At 43.3% G+C, this 25847-nt stretch overlaps 1 protein-coding gene across 2 annotated transcripts in view; it reads right to left on the bottom strand.

The window, feature by feature from the left end:
* Window positions 1-25847, bottom strand: part of EBF1 (EBF transcription factor 1) — a 439027-nt gene that overhangs the window by 68956 nt on the left and 344224 nt on the right. For both annotated transcript variants that reach the window (XM_069763497.1, XM_069763496.1), the window contains exons 9-10: window positions 13215-13345; window positions 4514-4640 (exon numbers count right to left, since the gene is read on the bottom strand). In XM_069763497.1, coding sequence (XP_069619598.1) covers window positions 4514-4640; window positions 13215-13345 — 258 coding nt within the window. The remainder of the gene's footprint in view (window positions 1-4513; window positions 4641-13214; window positions 13346-25847) is intronic.

Raw genomic sequence — 25847 nt, 5'->3', positions numbered from 1 at the left:
GGCTGAATGGCTATATCACACAACAGCAGTCAGCAGATTGAGGCCATCTTCTCGCCGCGCAGTAGAAGACTCTTAAGACGACATCCCTATATCTCAGAATGCGGCAGACGGATGTACACGCTGTGACATAGACAACTCTCCAGGCAGTTAGATGTTTTATCCTCGCCATTTAGCAGAAAGCAGAAGTGAGAAGTGGTAAAACCTTTAATAAACTCAGGGCAGCCACATTCTGCGAGAAAAGGGGCAGCTGGGAGCCGACAGACAGGGACCAAACGCCAGATTGTAACCGTTTTATTGCTTTCTCTCCTCATAAATTTCACATTTTGGAAGTTAAGTGTAGATTGAGGTTTGTGGCTTGTTTAGAAAAGGAACCAAATTTGGTTTTTAAAGTTTTCAACCTGCGACTAAAAGCGGCAGCTGTGTCTCTGACACTTGTAAAGGGCCGGTCCTGATTTGTGGGCATTGTGAGCCCCGGTACTAGAAGAGAATTGGTCCAAAGTGCCTGATTAGGAAACATCTGCAGATTCGGAGACGAAAAAGCCAGGTGGAGCAGGTAACTAGAAGCCCGAAGACTAAAATGGGCATGAAATTAAGTTTCATGTCATATATAATTTTTGTCATGGTGTACAACTACATTGAGACACATAAACCTATTTTTGGATGGAAACATCCATAAATTTGAGGGGCTGGATTTTGGCATTTCACCCAAAACGAGTAATTGAGAAGAACTAGGATTTTTTTGAGTTGTGAAGACAATAAAAATAAATTGGCCTTCCTCCTGGTGTTGTTAGAGCCCCCAAATCGAGACAAGAGGCTGTGATACTACTTTTATTTATCCCATACTTACCAAAATTAAGGAAAGTCTTGTTGGAAGGACATAAGATACGGCGCACAAAACGGGTGGCATAACACTTTTTCCCCAGAGCCATGCCACTTTTCAGGCCGTTATCTTCTCAGTTTATTCCACCTTCCAATAGCACTGTTTTTGGGGACATCTTAGGAGTATTTGGTGGTTATCAGGAAATGTCCTAAATTTTCCAAGAGTCTGAGTGGTATCGCCTTTACCAGGAGTCTCCTGGACATTTAGGTAGAGTTGGCAAAAATGTTTTAACTCTCCTTAACCCAGTAGCTCCAAATTAAAACTAAATTAGACCCTTGGGACAATTTTCCATTCCCTGTTTTATGGTCATGTTTGAGGAGAAGCTCTCTTTAGATGGACAACTTCCATGATGGTAGGCTCAACTTGAGGTCTATAAAGTCCAGGCCAGTCTGCAAATTCTTTTTACCTCCCATGGATGGAGAATTCTCATTTCCATAAGAGGACATTGGACCTATGTAGTGATATGCCTAGGAAGATGTCAGTGACTGCTGGGCTTTTGGGGAATCCATGGAGATCTGGGTAAGTCTGCCTTATGCTTTTCAAGCAGAGGTCAGAATAGACAAGGGGCCAACTAGGGTAGACCTGAATTGGCCTTGTGTACATCAACAAAGGTGCAACTGGTTGTTGTTCTGTCCTCAAAAAGTTGGGAAATATATAGTGCAATATGGTTACATCATGATTCACTTGATGGTATATTGCCTTATATTTTAATAGCCAGGTTTATAGATTGATCAAGACAAAATCTACATCAAGTTTGGATTTTTTGCCATCTTAGTCCAGATTCATTTCTTGCCAGTGTAAAATCTGCTTAGAAAAAACTTTGTCAAACCTACTTTTACTTCTTTTTGCGTGACCAGCCCACCCTGTAATTTGTATGAGGGCCTCCCAACTCTCACCCGCTAAATAATGTTAGCGGAGAGAAGATTGGGCAAGTTGACTTTTAGCAACTGATCCTTTTATTCTCCTAAAAGATAAAGGTGTCCGTCCGCTGCTTGCGGACCGTCCACATTGACAAAATACGAACAGGTATCTAATATATATGGGCATTTTAAGACTAGAAGTTCTAGTTGGGAAGGGGGCCGTAGAGTTTGTAGTTTACTGTAAGAGCAAAAGGCACAAGAACGAATCCAAGAGTTTGATTAGTTGACATCGACAATTGAACTTTTGATCAAGTTGTCCTCGATCCTTAAACAAGCACCAAATGTGTATTTAACTGGTGCCAACCTTCAATTATTCATTGACCCTTGCGAAAGGCCAGGTCTCCTCTGGAGTGATGGACACATATTCCAGGGGTTTCATCCACTGGGAAATCGCTGTTAGGATGTCAGTGGTATAATTACCCCTATGTCAAGTCAGAGAGGATGAAAAAGGAGCCGTCCTGTCACAGTGGGAAGGTGACAGTGAGTTTGGCCATGGCTGCTTCGGATCTGTTTCCTATTTCTTGGTCAGAGGCTGCGATCCTTCCTATCCACCCCCCTCTCCACCTCCTTCTGAGCGCTGCGGTGTCCATGTAACGAGACCATGGAGCCAAGAGCTAATGAGAAGAAGAACGTGTGCTTCTGTCCTCTGGATCAATACACACAGCAGCACGCACCAGACTACCCCCTTTTCCACCGCTTCATTTTTCTTCTTCCTACAGATGAGTCGTGTTATTATTTTCACGGGGTCGATATCCCTACAACCTTTTTTTTTATTATTTTATCCGCTGCTCTATAAATTTTCTGATTACTCTAAAGAGTGAGGGACTCGGGTTAAGGCTTTAATTCATGTGGAATAACAAAAAAAAAACACCTAAGCCCTATGCAAAAAAAAAAACAACTAAGGCGAATGATATTAACCCTTCTATTAGCATTGGAAAAGTATCTTTAAAATATACTTGGGCTCCATGTTTGGCAAAAAAACGCACGAAAACGGGTAATATACGCAAATTATTATAAGTAAAGCAACAGGTAAGGTTGAACAAAAAAATTTGCATGATCTTGTCCAGTGGTCAGGGCTGGACTGATCATCTGGAAATTCTGGCAAATGCCAGATGGGCTGGTCCAGTCGTGGGCCGCATTGTCTGCTATGCTGTTAACCGTATTAGCGTCCTCAGGGTGCAGCTGAGATGAAGCATCAGGGGGGGAGGAACAACATGGGCCCATGTGCTTTCAAATGCCAAGGCTGAATTTCACTTCCAGTCCGTCCATGCCAGTGGCCACGTCAACAGCTCATGGCCACCAAACCAGGACCTTGAGAACCTTCATCTAACAGCCGGCATCTTCTGATTACAAGGCACGACATCATGCATTCTTATACGATGCATTCCCATTGGATTTACTAATCAGAAGGGGATGCCAGCAGGTAGGATGAGGTTGACAGGGATCGATTACCATCATGGCCTCTCGACCACGATTCTACAATTTTTTTTGGACAACTCCAGCAGCAACCAATTAAATTCTTACGTATCATTTACGTATTATACTTTGTCACTGTGACCCATTTCAGTAAATTTAAAGGTAAATTCTGGTCTCAACAAAAAAAAAATCCATCCTGGTCATTTGCTGGACACAAAAAGTGCACTGCGGTGAAGTGGTTCTGGAGAGACGATACGGTGACTTCGGAGTCTCACCGCAGTCTCCTAGACAGTCGCAGGAGATGGGTTTATTCTCTCCTGAGTCTCCTCGCTCAGATGATGAATGAAGTTTCTACACTGGGCTGTTATTGGCTTTGTGCTTGTCGATATGTTTGTGTTGGCCTCAGCTACTCTATGATTGATCTTTATTTCCCGGCTGATCAGTTATTAAGAGGGAACAGCTAGGGGCAGACGGCGGAAGATACAGAACAAGTGCCTGCTAACTAGTCTATGTATGGGTTATTCGACATGTGTATCCGTAGTGTAGTAGGTCATTTACTGGGATCTAATGTAATGCTGGTTCAAACCACATTGCTATATTCAGTTGTATGAATATCAGCTCTTTAAAGGGATTGTCCTATTCTTAGGATATCAATATCAGATCATTGAGGGTCCAAAACTTGATGTTCTCACTCAGTGTCAGACTAGGGCCCAACAGTAACACAATGACTTTGAAGACCTACTGTTCTACTATATGCAAATACTACATTACTCTCATTCATGCTTCTATATAATAATAAACTGGGTAGTTTGTTAAATGAATGGCGAGTGCTGCTTTTGTCTGTAAATAGTGAATCAAGTGTATTGTAACATCTACTGCTCTTTTAGTGTGGTGAGGCCTACCGGGGGATTGCCCGGTTCCCCTGTGGGCCAGTCTGACTCGGCTTCCTGCTTTTAGTCCTCATTCCGACCAGATGTACATAGTGTACAGAGCCAGAACACCACAGCTCTGCACACTGTCTAGTGGGTGTTCTCAAGTACTGCATCACGGTTCCTATTGAAGCAAATAGGACCTAACCTGAAAGCCATTACACAGTGTACAAAGCTGGTACAAAGCTGTGCAGTACTGGCTCTGTCCACCAGTGGAACTAAAAACATCTGATGGTGCTGGGTTCTGGATGTTGGACTCCCACCGATCTGATATTGATGATCATCAATGTATAAGTCCTGGACAACCTCCTTAATTACTGCACCTCTATTCCCCAAGCATACATATAAGACAGTACCATGACGCTTACCTGTGTAGATGAATCGTCCAGGTGTTCCTTTGCAGAACTGCTTGGATTTGTAGGATAATGTAACTTCCACCACTCCTGGGATATGTCGGGGAGGGGTCTGCACGCGGATGGCATGAGGTGTGATTAACTGTAGAAACAAAGCAAATTACAATGAGCCAATGAAGGGATAGTTGTTATGTTTCCGATCCTCCTTTACGTCTCCGTGACACATCTTTATAAAGAAAGGCACAAAAGACGCAATTAACTCGTCGGCGTTACTTTTCATGTAGCACGTGGGAGACAGTGACAATATAGCTTACGAGCAAAAGTGTTTTAGTGGTGGGCCAACTTTAATTCCATGATAAAATTAGAATGTTTTATCATAAGTTTCGTTTACATGAACTGACAGGCGTCATTTAACGATGAGCAGAGAACAATTGATGATAGATCGTCAAGTGCGCACAGGCTGCCATTATTTCGGCAGCGCAAATCCTGTTTACACGGGACGATGTGCTGACGATAACCACATCGTTGAATGGGTGATCCACTGCTTGTTTAGAATGCAGGATATTCGGGAGTGAGCATTTCTGGAAATGATCGTTCATGACAATTTTTTATTGATCTGCAAAAGGATCGGTAAAGCTGTCTATGGTCAGAAACTAAAGTGAATGTGAACCTTTGACACCATGCAATTTTTAGATACAAGTGATTCTGTGCTGATTAATTTTCTTTTATTAATATTTATATTAGTTGGAGTTCAATTTTTCTGATACAGTAATTTTTTTAATTTAATATTTATATTAGTTGGAGCTCAATTTTTCCGATACAGTAATTTTTTTGTATTAATATTTATATTAGTTGGAGCTCAATTTTTCTGCTACAGCATTTTTTTTTAAATTAATATTTATATTAGTTGAAGTTCAATTTTTCTGATAGAGGTCCAAATCCCCTGACAGACATAGGGTTAAAGGGAACCTATCATTTTGACGGTCCCTAAACCACAGGCATAGTGCTGTACAAAATAGTAACAGCTTTCTAAAGCTATCCCTTTCTGAATGTGCCTTAGAGCATAAATGAAAAAATAAAGTAATAAAATAGCACATAAAGGGTCAAGGAGGCGGTCTTAGTCTCCTACAGAGTCATGCAGTCCTACAAATCAGTTCTAGTATTATCCAACAAGCCCACAGATGAAGCTGAGGCCCGTGTACCTTGCTTCACTTTGAAGGCACCAGATGCCGCTGGTCTTGTTGTTGCACCCATGTAGTCTTTCCATTACAAGTCACCCCCACCTCATTGATCTTTTAAATAAGCCTGGATGATACCAGAGGAGACTAGGGCCACCCCTTTGACTCTTTACACAAGACTGCATGACTCTAGAAGTCGCCAAGACCAAGGAAATTCGGACCAAACCCTTGACCTATGGAGTCGGGTAAAAGTTTGGGCTCCACTGGTCAAAACTACTTTAATTACCTTAATTAGCCTGTTAGAATTATGACTTGTTCACTATCATCGTTAGGAAAGGCCAAGTGATGTAAATTTCCGAGGTTTATTAAAACCCAGCCTCCTCTAACCTTGTACCAAAAAACAGCAGCCATGGTGTTAGGGCTAGCGGAACGCACCGAGTAAATAGATGAAGTTATTGGTGCGTTCGCAGCCCGGGGACCACCGTGTAGGAGGAACCTGCTGCTAGCAAATGGCACTATATGACGGTATAAGCGAACTCTGTTACTTCAGAGTCGCCGACAAAAGAAAGCACTGTGTTAGACTCACAGGAGTACACAGCTAACTGCTGAGCTGATAGCAGTCAGTGGTTTTGCACACACACAAACTCCTCACCGGAGGTGCCGGTATTCTAGGGCTTATTTCAGCCGGGACCCTGAATACATACACACAAAACTCCTCACCAGAGGTGTCGGTATTCTAGGGGCTTATTTCAGCCAGGGCCCTAAATACATACACACAAGACCACACTGGCGCAAAGCACATAACATAGATTGATACTAGTGCATGGCCGTGCGGTCATGCAAACCTTTTATAGCTGCAGCAACTACAGGACCTTCCCAGAAGGGCCAATGGGAGGCTGCCACAGCACTTAAGCATGTGACCCTTGATCTCCAATTAGAGATCTTACCCTCGGCATGCTCAGAAGGGGAAAAGTAGGACTTAGTCCCAAAGACGTCTGCTCAACGCTGACCAGTACTGGCTACAATGGCAGAAGTTGGAAAGGCAGCAGTAACCCTTTGCACAGTGTCAGACTGAGCGAGACTCTAGGACCGACGCCTCCGCTGAGCAGGCTCCACTGTGGCAGGAGAAGAATGGGAGACTGCAGCGGAGATGGCTTGAGATTCCCCCTGTGCAGAGGCGGGAACTTGACCCCTAACACATGGGTTCTTCTAAGCAGCTGCCTAGCACTCTGGAAATGAAAATGGTGGTGACCCACAAGGCAGGAGAAGGTTATAAGAAGATAGCAAAACGTTATCAAGTTACCCTTTCCTCAGTTTGAAATGTAATTAAGAAATGGCAGTTAACAGGAACAGTGGGGTCAAAATAAGGTCTGGAAGATCAAGCAAAATCTCAGGGAGAGCTGCTTGTAGAATTGCTAGAGATGCAAAAGAGAACCCTAGCTTGACTGCAAAAGACATTCAGAAAGATTTAGCAGACTCTGGAGTCGTGGTACATTGTTCTACTGTTCAGAGACACCTGCACAAATATGGCCTTCCTGGAAGAGTCATCAGAAGAAAACCTCTCCTGCATTCTCACCATAAAATTTATTGTCAGAATTATGCAAAAGAACATCTAAACAAGCCTGATGCATTTTGGAAACAAGTCCTGTGGACCGATGAGGTTAAAATAGAACTCTTTGGCCACAATGATCAGGTACGTGTGGAGAACTTCAGGAAAAGAACATCTCGCAAACCATTAAGCATGGGGGTGGATCAATCATGCTTTGGGGTTGTGTTGCAGCCAATGACACGGGGAAAATTTCATGGGTTATGAGTGACTATCCTATGTGCTTTCATTAGGAAGGACCTCGTTTTGCACAATGCAGCAGAAAATATTGGTGCCATATGTGTAAGTCTTTCTTTAAAACTATATATGAGCATAATTATTGTTGTCCTTTCAGAGAACAGTAAAAATTCTTTGCTATTAAAAAAAAAAATACCCAGCGAAGTCTAACAGCATGAGGGACAAAGTGTGAGAATAGCAAAGAGATGAATCTCAAGTTTCACAGCAAAGAACAAGCAGTGCGGATTGCAACCACATGTGAAACAGGATAGGTGGGGGGTCAGCAGAAGCCAGGAAAGCCCAAATGTATCAATTAGCCCACATCTCCAGCTCTTCTCGCCCCTAAAACGTCAGGAATTCGGTGCTCTGAATCTCATTAGCTGCACCCTTTTTTTCTAATAAATGTATCAGAGCCGCGACCCCAACGCGTGTAATGGGTCGAATAACAATGGCGCTCTTAAATCCCGGGAATTGTAAGGAGTTTCCTTTTTAGAAGGCTTTTTTTATGCTACAAAGCTCTCTGTAATATCGGATTTTTGCACTTTGCCTCCCAGTTATATCAGAACTGCTCCCTCGCTGTCTTCACTCGTCTCGCTTGGCGCTGGGTATTGTCCTGCCGGGTGGGGATTTCTGAATGGGATCCTGACAAAGATTTCCCACTGACTAGGAACACAAGACGATTCCCTCTTCATCGCAGGGCAAGACAATGATTACCGTAACTGTAACTGTACTTTTCTTATACAATCTCTTGTGTCGCTTTCTTGTGTCGCTTTCTTGTTCTTAGCGCTTAAAAAATTCATTCTAAAAGGGACAATGGTGTAAAGTAAACTTTCAAGAAACATTATCTTATCTCGTATCGCTCCTATCATATATGTAACTTTATCTACTAGTTTGTAAGAAGTCTCCGATGTCACACACTATGCCCATGCGGAAGCTGTTGGCTGACAAAGTCTCTCGAGACTCTCAAACCTTTTGTTCTCAAGGGAGAAAGCCGCTATCAGACAGCGACTGAGAACAAAAGAATCAATATTTAAAGGGAAGCCATCATCAGAAAATGACCTATTGATTAAATCAGGTTTTTTTAAATTAAATGTATTTTTTAAACTTTTTTTTTTTTACATAGCACGATCTACATTAAAAAGAAAAAAAAATAGTAATCTTGCAATTTTCACACTGGCCACTGTTTTTTTTGTGAATGTTTATTCTTTTTGTTTCAGGAAACAATACATGTACATAGCCACAATGACCTTATCTTTTGTATTGAAGCATATAATGAGCGATTGCAAAGGTCATTGTGAAGACAGGGGGAGCATGGGAGCTGTGACATTGCTTATTGTGATTGGTGGTGAATAGATGTGTTACCTGCCATTTTAATCCTGCCTCTGCTGGTAGCAAAAAACTCCTGTAAACTGTTCCTGAGAGGATAGAAAATATGAACATAAAAAAGCCCCCAAATTGCAAGATTTCTGACAGGAACAACTGGCATTACGTGAAGCTTATTGAATCCTGACTCTCAATGCTAATATCCACATGGTATGAATTACAAGAATGATTTGTTTTTTATTCATTTATTGCATTTCCATTAGTAGGATTTATCATATTTCTTTTTGCTGTTTGGTTTTGTAACACCCCAGGTGACTGGTTGTTACAGTGATATTGCCTTCCTTTCGGGGAGGGTAATATCATGCTTGGAGACAAGGGGAATTCCCTTCACCAGGTAAGGCACCCACACACAACACATTCCAAATCCAGGCCAGAAGGGGGAGCTCAGGACCCGGGTTTAGGGGAGCTTCCCCAGCTTTAAATGTCCTGGTCTGGAGGAGGAATTAGTCAGTTGGTCGAGGGAGACCAAAGAGTTCAGTTGGTGAGAGACAGTGGAGGGAGAAGAAAGTCTGGAACTGAGCGCAGACAGAGGAGCCGTGCAGCCAGGATTTGAGCTGCAGCTCCAGGAAGGAAGGAGAACCCGAGGGGTTGAATGTGGTGGAGCTACTGAGAGAAGGAGTAGAGGAGAGATAAAGGGCTCAGGGGGGAACTGTGACCAAGCACCCTCAGAGCCAGAACGCAGAAACCGGGCATCGGGAGCCCGAGGTCGTGTCGCTCTCGAGGATGCATGACAGAACCGGAGGGCTAAGAACTGTATTTGATTTGCCCACACCACACCTGAAGACACAGCAGCACCTGAAGGGACCGGGTCATGCTAAAATGGCTCAAGCTGCCCATGCAGCGCCCCAGGGAACTGGTCGTTGCAGTAATATAATTCTCCTCTAGGGGGGAGTGATGTTACGTTTGAAGGCAATAAAGGAGATCTCTTTACCAGGTATCACAAACATGCAACACACTTCACACTCCAGTCCACCAGGGGGAGCTAAGCTCCTATTTATTAGGGCACTCGTCACAATTAGGTAAAACTGGTGGTCTGGATAGGAAGTGAGGCAGAAGCTGGCTGGGCTTCACCCAGTTAGCTGCTATCTGAGCTCCGCTCAGGTAGTTGGTCCCTGACAGGGGTAGGATCCTGTCAGAGGCCTAGACAGAAGGCCACGGAGCTGCGCCTGCCCCACGTGCGGCAGCATCCTAAGAAAGAGACACGAACAGAGAACTGTATTGTAGAGAGTGACAAGAAGTCATAGCAAAAGGAGAGGAAACCAGAAGGAGTTCTGCCCTGCACAGGCTGCCTCCTTCTGAGGCGCTGGATCCGGTAGCCAGAACACCGAGGGAGCAACATTCCTTTATGCCTTGCTCCAGAGACCGGCAGGACAGCTAATTTCAAGTTACTGATCTGCTATGATCCGGTGACCTTGGAGCAGCATGAGAACTTTCACTGGAGAAGGTGGTCACTATACTGACCGCAATCCTGAACTTAACACCGCAACTAGAAGTAGCCGTGGAGTGTACCTAACAATCCTAGACACCTCGTCACAGCCGGAGGACTAAATACCCCTAAAGATGGAAATAGGAATACTATCTTGCCTCAGAGCAGATCCCCAAAGGATAGACAGCCCCCCACAAATATTGGCGGTGAGTCGGAGAGGAAAAAACATACACAGGCAGAAAAACAGGATTTAGCACAGGAGGCCGTTCTAGCTAAATAGGACAGGATAGGACAGAGTTCTGTGCGGTCAGTATTAAAACCCTTCAAAAATATCCACAGCAGAATATACAAAAACTTCCTACATCTAACTAAAGATGTAGGAGCGTATATCTGCAACTCCAGTGAATCCTACAATCAGAGCAGGAATAAAACTGAAACAAGTACACAGCAGTGTGCCACAGACACAAAAAACCAAACACTTATCTTTGCTGAATTTGGCAGCTAGCAGGAGAAGCCAGAAAGTGAACCAACACTTCACAAGGAACATTGACAACTGGCAAGGGCTAATGAATCCTGCACACTTAAATATTCCAGTCAGAACAGCAATTAGCAGATACACCTGGCCAGGACTGTGACTCAGAGACAACTGCATTCCCACCTACAACCACTGGAGGGAACCCAAGAGCAGAATTCACAACACTGATCCGCCCTATACCCAGGAGGCACGGTGGCAACTTGTGGGGGCTGGGGCGTGCTAGAGTCCCTGTAAAAAGCCTCAGGCCACCAGTCATACGCGTTTGTTCCTATCCATCTGGGGGACAGAGAGAGACACAACATCTATAACATCTTCAATAGTTGTGAGGACCTTATGAGAGGCTCAGCAGTAAGGTACTACAACACTCAGGCGCTAGAGGAAGGCTACTGATTTCCACCTGGATAAGGGGACTCTGGATTTGCCTCCAAAGCGGCCGGACCCTGCCTGCCCTGTGATCTGGTGCTCCGGACTGTGGATGCTGAAGCCTTCAGTAAAAAGGTAAAGAGACTGTACCCTTGTGTCCTCGTTCTTCACTGCACCTCTCACCATCCACCATCTACTCTCCGGGAAGCCCTGGGGACATACTTCACCTGTGGGAAGATATACCATCTAGCTGCCATGGCATCACCCCAGCGGACCCCTAAGCAGCATCAGTCACCCTGACTGAATACCACAGGTGGCGTCATGAACATTTCCCCTTTAAAGACCTTTCCCCTTTTACAACGGACCTCCCGAGGGCCACGGACCGGGTCAGCCACCGTGACATCCCCCCTTGAGAACCAAAGGACCCGGTACCGAGTACCACACTGCCCTACGGGGGCGCTCCACCCACCATACAGGTACCTATCCCAGGACAGGGGAAAAGAGGGGTACCATACCAGTAAGCTTCAGGCAGCGAGGACCTCACTCACCAGCATTAGTAGGAAAGGCTCACGGATCTCAACTGGATAAAGGGATTCATGTATTGCCTCCAGGCCAGCCAGACCATAGGACACCTGTACCTGGTACCCTGGACTGAGACGGACTGCTACCATCAGTAAACCAGGTAAAGACTATCATACGGTGTCCTTTATTATTTATCGGCATATACCATCATTGCCCATACACCTTGGGAGCCCTGGGGACCCCACTTCACCTGTGGGAAGCCTCACCATCTTGCTGCAACAACATCACCCCAGAGGACCCCTTTAAGAAGTGTCGGTCCCCTCTGACTGTAAACCACAGGTGGCGTCACGTACATAGACTTTACAAATCCCCTTAAAGACCTTTCCTTTTAATTGGGCGCCCCGGGGCCAAGGACCGGGTCGCCACCACCATGACATCCCCTTTAAGACCGGATCGGGTACCGAGTACCCCACGACTCAGTTTTCCTTATGTTTTTTTTTGTGTTTTTCGTATTTACATGCTTATGTTTGTATGCTTCATGATTGTGCTTTGTCTAACGTTTCCCTATTGGTGTTTTGTATCCAGTAGAGTAATTGGTTCCCATCATCTTAAAGAGGTTTCCCAAAATGTATCCTATGATTAATGACAGTAGTCGCGCCAGAAACGCATCAGTTTAAATATTTTTCACATGGATCCACTTGTTTTAATGGAGGGCTAAATAAAGATAATTATTTTTATTTGATGGATTTGCCGCCATATTCCCCTTTCTTCTCAACACTGGTAAAGGGTCTAACGGGCCCATGATGTGTGGCTTGTGGCTATCTACTCATGCGAGTGCCGCTCTTAACTGTACGGCATCCACAGTGGGCATTATTATTTAGTATGGGGCCACCTTGGACATTATTGCTTGATAAGGGGCACTTAAGGGACAGTAATATTTTAATGGGGGCATTATTACTTTATAAGGGGCGCTTAGACCATTACTACTTTATGGGGGGATGCTCAGGGGGATTATTAATTCCTAAAGTGAGATGCTGGAGCATTAATACTCTTTAAGGGGTCATTTCTAGGGGTGGAACTATTACCATGTAAGGGGTCATTTAAGGCCTTATTATTTCATAATGGGGGAACTTGGGATATTATTACTTTATAAGGGGGCACTTGTGACAGTACAAGGGGTCACTCAGGGAATTATCAATTGCAAAGATGCGCACCTTGGGATTCTATAATTCTAGAAGTGGACATTGCTATATTAGTGAAACTTTTGCCATATACTGTTATTTGGCAATAGACCTGATTCTGTCAAAAACTTGACCACAGTTTTTAACTTGCTAATTTTGGTGAAATTGGCTTTTCTATGAATATATTTTAAGATTACTATTACTGTTTTATAACTGGTCACTTTTTTAAATTTTTTTGTCACTTAGGACCTAGTCCCCCTCGCTAAAAAAAAAATCATGTTCCAGTAACTCTTAGGAAACACCTACCTCGCTCCAGACCAGCATGGTGCCGAATATGACCTGTAAGCCATCAAAGAAATTGTCTCCTATAATGATGACGGTGGCGCCTCCGGTGGTCCATCCTTCGCTTGGACTGATCGCTTTGATACATGGTGTAGCTGCATTCCAAAAGACAAAAATCGGGAGAAACAGGAGCTGTATTATTATAACGAGCGCTCAGAACTGTGTATAGTGAGACATTATCATCTACTGTGTATTAGAAAGAGACAATATACTATAAGATGAGGGATGTGTGGAGCATAGGATAGATAGATAGATAGATAGATAGATAGATAGATAGATAGATAGATAGATAGATAGATAGATAATAGATATGTGGATAGGGAAATTCCTTAAAATAAAAAAAAAATAATAATCTTGAACTAGGAGCCGAAGGTTCTAATGGAGGAGTGGAGCAGTGCCTTTTGTGTGTAGTTTACTGTATTTGTTAAAAAATAAAAGAAAAAAAATGTGGGTTTCTATTTTTTATAACCAGCCAAGGCAAAGCAGACAGCTGTGAGCTGGTATTTTTAGCCTAGGAAGGGCCAGATAACCATGGACCTTCCCAGCCTGATCATATCAGATTACAGCTGTCTGCTTTGCCTTTGCTGGTTATGAAAAAATGGTGGGGACCCAAAAAAAATTCGTGGAGCCTCCCCTATTTTTGATAACTAGCAAAGGCAAAGCAGACAGCTGGGGCCTGATATTAATAGGCTGGGAAGCTCCATAATTATTGGTCCTTCCCAGAATAATAAGGCCCGCTCACAGCAGTCTGCTTTCCCTTGGCTAGTTATTAAAAATTGGCTGGACCCCAAGTTGTTTGTTTTAATTATTATTATTTTTTACACGGTTATATAGGCCGGGTCATGTGGTGCACTGGCCAACCAATAGTCGGCATGGTTGTGATGGCTGCAGAAGTGCTCAAAGCCTAAGCCTTTCAAAAATCTTTATTGAGCATCCGAACTGCAAACACTAACACGAACTTCCGGGAGAAGTCTATGTTTGGAGTTCAGCAACAGACACTATGTGTATAGTGCGAACCCCGAACCCGAGTGTTCGCTCATCCCTACAAACTACCAGAAATGTGTGTAACTGTTGCCGAAGTACCGTATTGCCTATACTGGATACTATTGTATCTACTTCTTAGATTGTGCAGATTTGTTGTCCCGAAATGGACGAGTGTTATCATTCACTTACAGGAAGCCGAGATTTTCACTATGGTGCGAAAAGGAAAGAAGAATGGTTGATTGGTCATTTGCATTTTTTTAATGTAACTCTTCTTTCTTTGTCCTTGGTGGACTGGAGTACATTTGCGCAAAAAAAAGTATTGTGATATATTAAAAAGTTGCATATGATGAATCAGCCAAAAATATCTGGAAACTCCAAACCCCGACTAAAAGGATGAGCAAAAAAAAAGCAGGTGATCATATGGAAAACAGACTTTAAAAACAGTGCAAATTAAAAGAACTATAAGGCACAAGGGAAAAACAGGCAAAAGATAGATGCCAAGAACTTGACATAAAAAAAGGCATAAAAGCAAGAATGAATCAGGCCCAAAGTGCATTGGTAAGTGTAGAATGCACAGAATGGAGGATAACACGTAGAACGGTGGAGGCATGACCATCGAGACTCTCACTGATCGTACAAGTGGGCTGTTGCTCTATTCTGCCTTTATGGGACTACCATAGCAGAGGACCTGTCATCAGGTTAGAAGTGACCACTTTTGCTCTTATTTTATTCCTTGCACTCCCCTGAGTATTATGTTTTTTGTTTTTTTTTAATCTGCCATACGGTTCCAGACATATAGACCTTTTTAAAAGTTCACAGGATCCTCGGGGGCGTGTCTGTAGGCTGATCTGCATAATTACCATGTGAGCACTGCCCCCTCGTAAAGACCATGAATAGAAGCACTACATATAAATACCTTTATCTATGGAACCGAATGGCGGATTTTGAAAAAACAAAAACTGGAATACTCAGGGGAACAGTGGGAATAAAATAGGAACAAAAACTCTGATAGTTGTGGGATTTAGCTGTTGTATCCCATCTGATCTACTGGTTATTATTGATCCTGCAGTGACAACTAGTAGTAACTGAAACCCCTTTAAGCTTTACTAATACAGAATTAGAAAACTCTGGTCTAATAAAACTTGTAAATATTGGAATTGGCAACGATTTGGTAAAATAACCTGTTATTTAGGACCAAATCCCAGGTCATCGTAATCGCTAGTACTGTACGGATCCGGCAGGCGTTCCTAATGATGTGTCACTGTGGCTCGGACAGGCACATTGTACAGTAATAAATAATTCTCTGGTAGTCGCGGGATAAATGCTCCAGTGCCTTTTTTTTTGTTAAAACATCAGAGGAGAACCCCCTCCTCTTCAATCTGCGACAATAACATGATTACAGCCACCATTTAGCATAATAGTCCTGAATAGCTGATAGCGTATTGGAGAGTTAAAATGGAAATTATCAAGTAGCTCCTCTTTGTTAAAATAATGATCACTTCACAAATAAAAGCTTTTATCCCAAATGTACCGTGCAGCCGGAAAATGCTAATTTTACCCGTGATGGCTTGGCGCCGCTTATTAAATATTACCGTGCCCTGCCTGTTTAAGGACCCCTTCAGTGAACTGGCTTATGAAAGCCATGTAAATGTCATTTTGTCTCTCCTGCAGCTGATCTGGCGTGTTAGCGTTCCTACGAGGCATCATCAAAGGCCACGAGCCCGGGGATTTGTTAGGCAAATACCGACAAGTGCTAAAAATCTAACAGATTAAGTGGTTTACATTTCATTTATAGGAGGTGAACTTTGTCTAGGGGACGTGTAATATTTACTGGAGTGCAAGAAAAAGGCAGAAAGACGGGGGGATTGAAAAATTAAATGGGCTTAAATGGCGAACAAAGGGGCTTGGTTGTAATGGGGAGTTAAAAAATGGAAAATATATACCGAAGACCACAATTCATGGAATTCAGCATCAATGGAACCTGGTGCCAGATGATCGGTTACTAATGTTCTAAGGCTTCGAGGAGGACCTGTCCACTCCCCTGACATGGCTGTGTTAGAAACAACGGTTCTGGAGAATTCTAGGTTGTGTCTCTGTTATTCTTCCTGAAAATAGAGGATTCAATTTTTTTGATCACTGGCTTTGTCAATGGAGGCTGTCCCTGGTACTGATTAATCATTGCTACAGTGCCAGGCTCTGTAGGGACAAGCACTGTCCACAAGGTGAATGGTGACACAGTCTATGTGACTATCTATCTTAGAGGTGTATCTAGGGCATATGCCCTGGGGGGCGCCATTGGGTCACCTGATGCGGTGGTCCAAAGTGTCTCCTCCGGACTAGGAGTTGGGTATTCTCTGAGCTGGCTCGGCCGGACTGGCCATTTGGCAATTCTGGCAAATGCCAGAAGGGCCTGTCTGGTTATGGGCTGCCTTGTCTGCTACGTTGTTAACAGAATCGGCGTTCTCAAGACACCCATACTGTTAAGAGTTGTGATGGAGCACAAAGTTGCTCCGTCACTTACCCCAGCAGGCCACGGGTATCATTAGTATATTGGTCTTGTAGAAAATCTTCCTTTCCTCCATCCAGGGTAATATTAGTAATATATTCCATCTGGTTTAATGGGAACGGGGACAACTTGGGCCTGTGTGATTTCAGATGCCAGGGCTGAATTTCAGCCCCAGTCCGTACCTGGCTGGCTGTCATCTGACAGCCGGCTCAGAGAAGGAGCAGTGTGCCGCGAGAACAATAGAAGTCAGGGCAATGTCAGCAGCGTGATCAGGACATGTGATCACGCCGCTGACGTCACTTGCTGGTGCGCAAACAAGATTGGTGGTAAGTGCTCCAGTGGAGCTAAAGACATCGAAAATTTTATGAAACCGGGTGGAGGGGTGGGAAAGATTTAGTGAAACGGCGACGTGGTGAAGGTTTTGTGAAACTGAAGGGTGGGGAAGATTTAGTGTAACCGGAGGGAAGATTTGAGGACACAGTTTGAGGAGTGGGAGAAAATTGAAGACAAAGTAATAGGAGAAAGTGGGAAGATGGGGGGCATGTATGAGGAAACAGTATGAGGAGGAATGGGTGCAGACACAGTATAATGAGTGGGGGAATTGGTGCAGACACAGAATGGGGAGGATGGGTGCGGACACAGTATGGGAGGGAATGTATGCCGACACAGTATGGGGAGCGAGGGATGGGATGGTGCAGACCCAGTACGGTTGAGTGGTGGAATGGGTGTGGACATGGTATGAGGAGCAAGGGGAAGAATGTATGAGGACGCAGTTTAAGGAGCGGGGGTGATTTGATGGGTGCAGACACAGTATGGGGAGTCTGGTGGATGTGTGAGGAGGCAGTATGGAGAGTAAATATATGAGGAGACAGTATGGTTAGCAGTGGGGAGGAAAGAAGAGACAGTATGAGAAGAGAGGGGGAAATGTGCAAGGAGAAAGTATGGGGCGAGAAAAGTGTGAGTAACCACAGAATAGAGACTAAGCTGTGTGGGTGTAGGGGTAGCATGAGGTCACAGTCATGGGACAATATGCCAATCCTAACAGTGTGTAATATACTCACTGTCAGGATTCAGCTCTGCTTGCTGGTTCAAGCAGTCATCACATGGCCACTTCACTCATGCGATTTTCATACTTAGTCACGTGACAACAAGCATCTCTCAGTTTTTCATTGAACAACTATCTATCTATCTATCTATCTATCTATCTATCTATCCATTTATTATCTATCTATCTATCTATCTATCTATCTATCATCTATCTATTATATATTTATTTTCTATCTATTATCTATCCATGTATTATCTATCTAGCTATCTAATTATCTGTCTATCTATCTATCATCTATCTATTTATATATCTACTAGATTGTGGCCCGATTCTAACGCATCGGGTATTCTAGAATATGCATGTCCCCGTAGTATATGGACAATGATGATTCCAGAATTCGTGGTCGTGGCGGCCTCGACCAATCAGAGACGCGGGATGTCTACGTCCTTTATAGTGGATGCTTTCCTGAAACGGAAAGTACTTGCAAGCAGCATAATACAAAGAATAGCAGGTTTACCCAGAATCCTTTGCAGTAGGCGGAGCTATGCAAATCATCTCTTTCCACCCCAGTCTAATCCACAGCGCTTGGAACCGCCAAGCGTGCAATGCTGAGGATTAGTTTCTAAATATAAAAAACAAAATAAAATATTACAATAAAATATATGTATTTGTTTTCCCAAAAATTATTTCTCCTACAAAAATTAAAAAAAACCATCAGACCAACAAACTTTACTTTTTATGTGTGACATGCAGTTCTTTTTATGGTCATATTTTCAGACAACGCCATAAAACTACCTCCACCTCGTACTTCTGAAGGATGCAGTTACTGCCATCAGATTATGTATTCCGCCGCTGATTCTCGGCACAGATAAAAATTTTAAAACGTCGCTATCAGCATCAGAATCACAAATAGAGAAGCTGTGCCTGTGCGGCGCCTTGTGTAATTGGATGTGCCGCGTCTGATGATTGGCACCGCCAATTCTGATGCCTGAGGTTATTTAATATAGTAAAATAGTGTAAATCTTATAACTGATAGCCCAAAATGTCTGATATTATGGCACCGGTTTTCGGCACGCGCATCTCTTATCTATCATGGCAAAGCCAAACTGTCCTAGGAGAAATCGGGTCTCACATGTACGGGTGTACACTGAACAGAAGGGGCCTTAATTCCTGAAGCCAACTTATTTAATCACGTCCCTCCATACCAGGACAGCACAGTGCATAATTGCCAACATTTTTGGGGACATTTAAAGGGAAACTGTCAGCAAGGCTTTGTTTTTAATCTGAGAGCAGTGTGATATAGTCTAATCCTGGGAATGTCACTTTCTCAGCAGCTTGCTATAGCTTCAATACAATCAGTGTTTAATCATCAGGAGATTATCACTGGAGGACTAGGCATCATGTGCAAACCAGTCAAACTAATCTGTGCAACCACACCCCCACTACTGATTGGCAGCTTCCTGAACATTGGCAGAAAGCTGCCAATCAGGGATGTGGGCGGGGTTATACACATCTCAGTATTTTTTTAGCACTACAACATCTACAGCAGAGAAAATAGGGATTTTATCAAAACTGCACAAAGCAGACTGGTGACACATCCCTGGAATCAGGGTCTCTGCACCAACATTATTCTGGTCTCAGAATCCAGAGAAACCCATCAATTAGTGCAGAGTTACCATTTCAGACAGAACCAATGGACAGGTGTGGTGCTCTTTCTGGAAGAAGACCTATTTTTCGAATTATAGACCCCAGCCGTTACCCACCCCAGAATCTTCAGTATTATGATGGGAAGCATATTTTGATGAAATTTCCATTATGGTCATGTATAATCTTAGATAACAGATTATATCCAAAAAATATAATCAAGAAAGATATTTTTCAAACAAATTAGTCTCTAATGATAAAGACAAAACAACTAAAAAAGTAAAAAATAAAAAAAAACGTGAATAAAAAAAGAATAAAAATCCAGCCGTGCGCACACCTGTTCATGGTAACACGGGGCAGCAACGTCTGGCACTCAGGGCACCGTGGCATCTGATTAGTAGCCGGAGACGCATCGTACACTGAGCGGAAGATTTAAAACTGTCGAAACGGCTGAAGGCTAAATATAGAAGGAAGGATCCTGTCTGTTTCCTTGTTTGTTACACGATTGCTCGAACATTACCGGCAGCGAAGGGAGCGACTCGCAGCAAAGGTTTTCTTTCCTCATTCATTAAACGAGACTTGTTGCCAAAAAAAAGTTATCCACATTTAGGTGAATCTAATGAATTGATCATATTTGGAAATCGTATAACTAGCAATTCCATATAAGTGAGAACAATCATATAACACTCCGGTCGGGGTTTATTTCAAATTCTCTGGGGGTTTTTTTTTGCATGAGCAAAAAAAAAGTTGTCAAAAAAACTAGGTGGAGTGTCACAACATCTTTCCGCAAAATTTTTGGGCACCTACTGCAAATTTTTGAAAAGTGAGTAGAACTTAGAGGCGAGGGGACCTAATGGGGTACAACCAGAAAGTTATCATAATTTCTGCCACACGATATCTACTCCTGTCCCTTACTAGAGTACACATCATACCCTGGTGCACGACAGCTGAATGATCCACAGAATTCATGAATTAGTGACTTTGGCGAATGAGCGGACCTTTTATCAAGACCGTTGTACAAAATACCAGCCATGATGAACAGGAGGGAGCCGGAAGATGTGAACCATGAAATTGGGGCTGTTTAATTTTGAAACGTTGTGTGACTGTGGGATCCGACTACACAACTAATTGTAGTCTGTAACCATGGAGACAGTATATTTATTTAATTCCATTCTAATGATCGTGATGACATCTGTTTAGAATTAATTGTCCTATCACTCTACTGACAGAGGAACTGGTTGGATTCTTACCACTCCAAACTTTCTCACATTGTTACACATCTGCTCCGGTATCCGAGCTTCGCTCCCTTCCTCTGTGTCCTCTGCTCTTTGTTGTGCTCCACGTCGGGTTTTGCAGGTTGCCGGCGTGGATCAGTGACATGATCACCCTAGGCCTAATTAAGGCCCATTGACAACACACACCTGTGTCTTCGGATTGAGATTCTAGACCTCTGTCTTTGTTGTTCTTAACCTTCTGTGCTTTACTTGCTTCCATCCCTTCGGGATTCCACTTCATCCATTCTGCTTCTCCTGACATTCCACAGTGTACCAAGTCCTCGCTGCCCACATGTCTTCCAGCTTGCTGCATCAATACTTGAGTTTCGTGTGCCCACCCAGACCTTGGGCTTAGAGGTTCCACCTCACCTGGTTTACCTCGACACAAACTCTTCTCCACAAAAAAATGTGGCACCAGATATCCCTCCATGAGTATCTGACGCAGGAAGATAGCTTCTTATTGCGATTTTATTTCTGTGGCTAGATTATACAAATTTAGACAAATCTGTAGGACTGATAGGACTGACTTTAAGAACACTGGAGAAATGACAGCCCTTGAACTATTCATAGGAGGGTATTGGGGCCAGAGAGGAGTATATATTGGGAGGACAGTCAATCAAAATCCCCGATGTAGAAGAAAAGTCAATAGTAAGCTGGACAAAACCATAAAACTAAAAATCAAAAATAAACAAACTATCCAAAATTCTTAAAGGGAAATTGTCAGTAGGATCAACCCTCCTAAGCCGTCTATATGGACATGTAGGTCATAGAGAGCAGAATAAAATAATATCTTGATATCAGTGATCCGATGTCTTATTCCAGATAAATCCATGTTTTTCTTAATATGTAACTGACCTGTTAAGATCTATGGGGCGGACATAGATCTCCCCGAGGATCGGCCTCCTGAGCTTATTTTACATGAAAGGAGGTGTTACATTAATTCTCTTCTCTATACAAGCCAATCTCTTACCCAAGAGAACCAGGGAATCCAAAGCAACCCCCATTAATACCCACCAGTAGGGAATCAATATAACCTCCTTCTTTGATACTAGACCACAAGGGAATGAATATTAACTCCCTTTTTGACCCTAGACTACCTGGGACTATAAATCAACACTCTTTTTTACACAAAGGAATCATATATTAACCTCCACTTACACTCTAGAGCACCAAACAAGGGAGCGTTAACTCAGACCAACAAGAACATCAAATATTAAGCCCCATACTACCTTAGAACACAAAAAAAGATTGCACCAGACCACCAAGGAACAAAATACTATTTCTCCTGTAGAACACTAACAAAGGTTGTATTACCCTACATAACCAAGGAATTAAATATTAACTTCCTCTTCTCGCTTAGCTTACCAAAAAAAGGCATTACCCCAAACCACCAAAGAATCAAATATTTAGCCATCCACTTGTCTAGACCGTTAAAAATTGGGGCATTGTCCCTTCCACTACCTTAGATCACTAGGGAAGTCCCTATTTATCTATCTGAGCAAAAAGATTTGTGCTGCCTTAGTCTGGTGTCCAGTCTGATTCTGGTCAAAGGCAGTCTTCACTTCTCCACCTGACATCTTCAGACCAGAATCCTGGGTTGCTGTTGCTCTTACTAGGCACTGCGATATTATGAAATCATGTGAGGCCTAATCATTACGGCTCATGCAACGTCATGTCAACATTGCGAGGCCTAATAAGCATGAGCGGATCTGGGCAGAAGGATGTATTTTTGAATCTTTTTGTTCAACTTTACTATCTACAGTATCTATCTATCTATCCATCCTCGAGCCATCAATCCATCTATGCGCCATCCATCCATCTATTGAACCATCTATCTATTTATGCCTCCATCCATTCATCCATCTATTCATCCAACAAGCTATCCATTTATGCCTCCATCCATCTATGCCTCAATCCATCCATCCACCAGTTATCCATACATCTATGCCTCCATCCATCCATCTATCCATCCATCTATGCCTCCATCCATCCATCTATCCACCAGTTATCCATCCATCTATGCCTCCATCCATCCATCTATGCCTCCATCCATCTATCCCTCCAACCATCTATGCCTCCATCCATCAATCCATCCATCCACCAGTTATCCATCCATCTATGCCTCCATCCATCTATCCCTCCAACCATCTATGCCTCCATCCATCAATCCATCCATCCACCAGTTATCCATCCATCTATGCCTCCATCCATCCATCTATGCCTCCATCCATCCATCTATCCATCCATCTATTCTTCCATCCATCCATCCACCAGTTATCCATCCATCTATGCCTCCATCCATCTATGCCTCCATCCATCCATCTATGCCTCCATCCATCCATCCATCTATGCCTCCATCCATCCATCTATCCACCAGTTATCCATCTATCTATGCCTCCATCCATCCATCTATGCCTCCATCCATCCACCAGGTATCCATCCATCTATGCCTCCATCCATCCATGCCTCCATCCATCCATCTATCCATCCATCTATGCCTTCATCCATCCATCTATCCACCAGTTATCCATCAATCTATGCCTCCATCCATCCATCTATGCCGCTATCCATCCATCTATGCCTCCATCCATCCATCCAGCAGCTATCCATCCATCTGTGCCTCCATCTATCCAGCTATCCATCCATCTATGCCTCCATCCATCCAGCAGCTATCCATCCATCTGTGCCTCCATCTATCCAGCTATCCATCCATCTATGCCTCCATCCATCCAGCAGCTATCCATCCATCTGTGCCTCCATCTATCCAGCTATCCATCCATCTATGCCTCCATCCATCCAGCAGCTATCCATCCATCTGTGCCTCCATCCATCCATGCCTCCATCCATCCATCTATCCATCCATCTATGCCTCCATCCATCCATCTATACCTCCATCCATCCATCTATCCATCCATCTATGCCTCCATCCATCCATCTATCCACCAGTTATCCATCCATCTATGCCTCCATCCATCCATCTATGCCTCCATCCATCCACCAGGTATCTATCCATCTATGCCTCCATCCATCCATGCCTCCATCCATCCATCTATCCATCCATCTATGCCTCCATCCATCCATCTATCCATCCATCTATGCCTCCATCCATCTATGCCTCCATCCATCCATCTATACCTCCATCCATCCATCTATCCATCCATCTATGCCTCCATCCATCCATCTATCCACCAGTTATCCATCAATCTATGCCTCCATCCATCCATCTATGCCGCTATCCATCCATCTATGCCTCCATCCATCCATCCAGCAGTCATCCATCCATCTGTACCTCCATCTATCCAGCTATCCATCCATATATGCCTCCATCCATCCAGCAGCTATCCATCCATCTGTGCCTCCATCTATCCAGCTATCCATCCATCTATGCCTCCATCCATCCAGCAGCTATCCATCCATCTGTGCCTCCATCTATCCAGCTATCCATCCATCTATGCCTCCATCCATCCATCTATCCACCAGTTATCCATCCATCTATGCCTCCATCCATCCATCTATGCCTCCATCCATCCACCAGGTATCCATCCATCTATGCCTCCATCCATCCATGCCTCCATCCATCCATCTATCCATCCATCTATGCCTCCATCCATCCATCTATCCATCCATCTATGCCTCCATCCATCTATGCCTCCATCCATCCATCTATACCTCCATCCATCTATCCATCCATCTATGCCTTCATCCATCCATCTATCCACCAGTTATCCATCAATCTATGCCTCCATCCATCCATCTATGCCGCTATCCATCCATCTATGCCTCCATCCATCCATCCAGCAGTCATCCATCCATCTGTGCCTCCATCTATCCAGCTATCCATCCATATATGCCTCCATCCATCCAGCAGCTATCCATCCATCTATGCCTCCACCCATCTACCCATCCATCTATCCATCGCCTAATACTATCATTTGAGGATAAAAAAGCTGAAATAAAATCTAACAAATTATTTAAAAGAAACAGAAAAATATTCCATGTTTCTAAGATAATTCTTAAAACATATCCATCAAGAATGGTAGTGTAAGCCTTTTAACCATTTTAGAAGGAGACGCTAGGAAGCTGAGCAGCTGATTGCCATAGCTTCAAAACGAAGCTATAGATCCAAGATATTGACCGTCTCTTACAAAAATAGACAGGGGCCCAGCTCGGAAATGAACAGCCCTCCTGGAAAGTGCTGTGTGTGTTAATCTTGGCCTCAGTCTTGTCTTTCACAGACATTGATTCTGAGCTCCGGATTATCCAGATGGTCATATAAGATTCCTTGTGATAGGATTAACCCGCTCTCCAATCCATCTGGTACCCTTGTCGCAAACTGCAGGGGGCCTCCGTAATGATACGGTCATATGCCGAATGTTTAAACCAACAGTTCTGTCATTAATTCAAGCTTATGGAAATGATGGGAATATTTTAATTTGTACTATAATGACAAGGATCATTATATATCCTATTACATACGCACACCATGGCATCATATATTAGGAAATACCAAATGTCCTATATAATGTGACTGATTATGTTCGGAGCTTTTCATCTATTTTAGTTAATTACCATCCAAGCTGAAACTCCAACTCAGCTTACTCATAAAATAGATTTGTGTAAAACAAGCTTCAAGGGGTTTTTCAAGAGTAATATATGTATATGGGTCCGCCATGCTAAAAGTTCTAAATCTGTGCACATTTACATAGTAACATAGTAACATAGTTAGTAAGGCCGAAAAAAGACATTTGTCCATCCAGTTCAGCCTATATTCCATCATAATAAATCCCCAGATCTACGTCCTTCTACAGAACCTAATTGTATGATACAATATTGTTCTGCTCCAGGAAGACATCCAGGCCTCTCTTGAAACAATTCCAGAAAATGTGGGCAAATTTACAAAATCAGAGCTTGCATATAACCTGCCTAAAAGAGGGTTCCCAACAAATTTTGAGCAGTCCAGAGCGTAGGACTTAAATAGACCTAGTTCAGTAACCCAAAACATACTTAAAGAGCTTTTGTGAGATGTTAAAGGGTCTGCCCTGTTTAGCATGGAGACAAGTCATAGTTGCCAACAGTTCCAAATTTGCCCGGACTGTTCTGATTTTCTTTTAAATAATTGGGCATGTCCTGATTTTGAAAAG

The sequence above is a fragment of the Ranitomeya imitator genome, chromosome 4 (genome assembly GCF_032444005.1).
Source record: "Ranitomeya imitator isolate aRanImi1 chromosome 4, aRanImi1.pri, whole genome shotgun sequence".
In the NCBI taxonomy this organism is placed as follows: Eukaryota; Metazoa; Chordata; class Amphibia; order Anura; family Dendrobatidae; genus Ranitomeya; species Ranitomeya imitator.
Note: the sequence above shows the minus strand (reverse complement) of the source record. Positions and strands in the feature narration are given on the sequence as shown.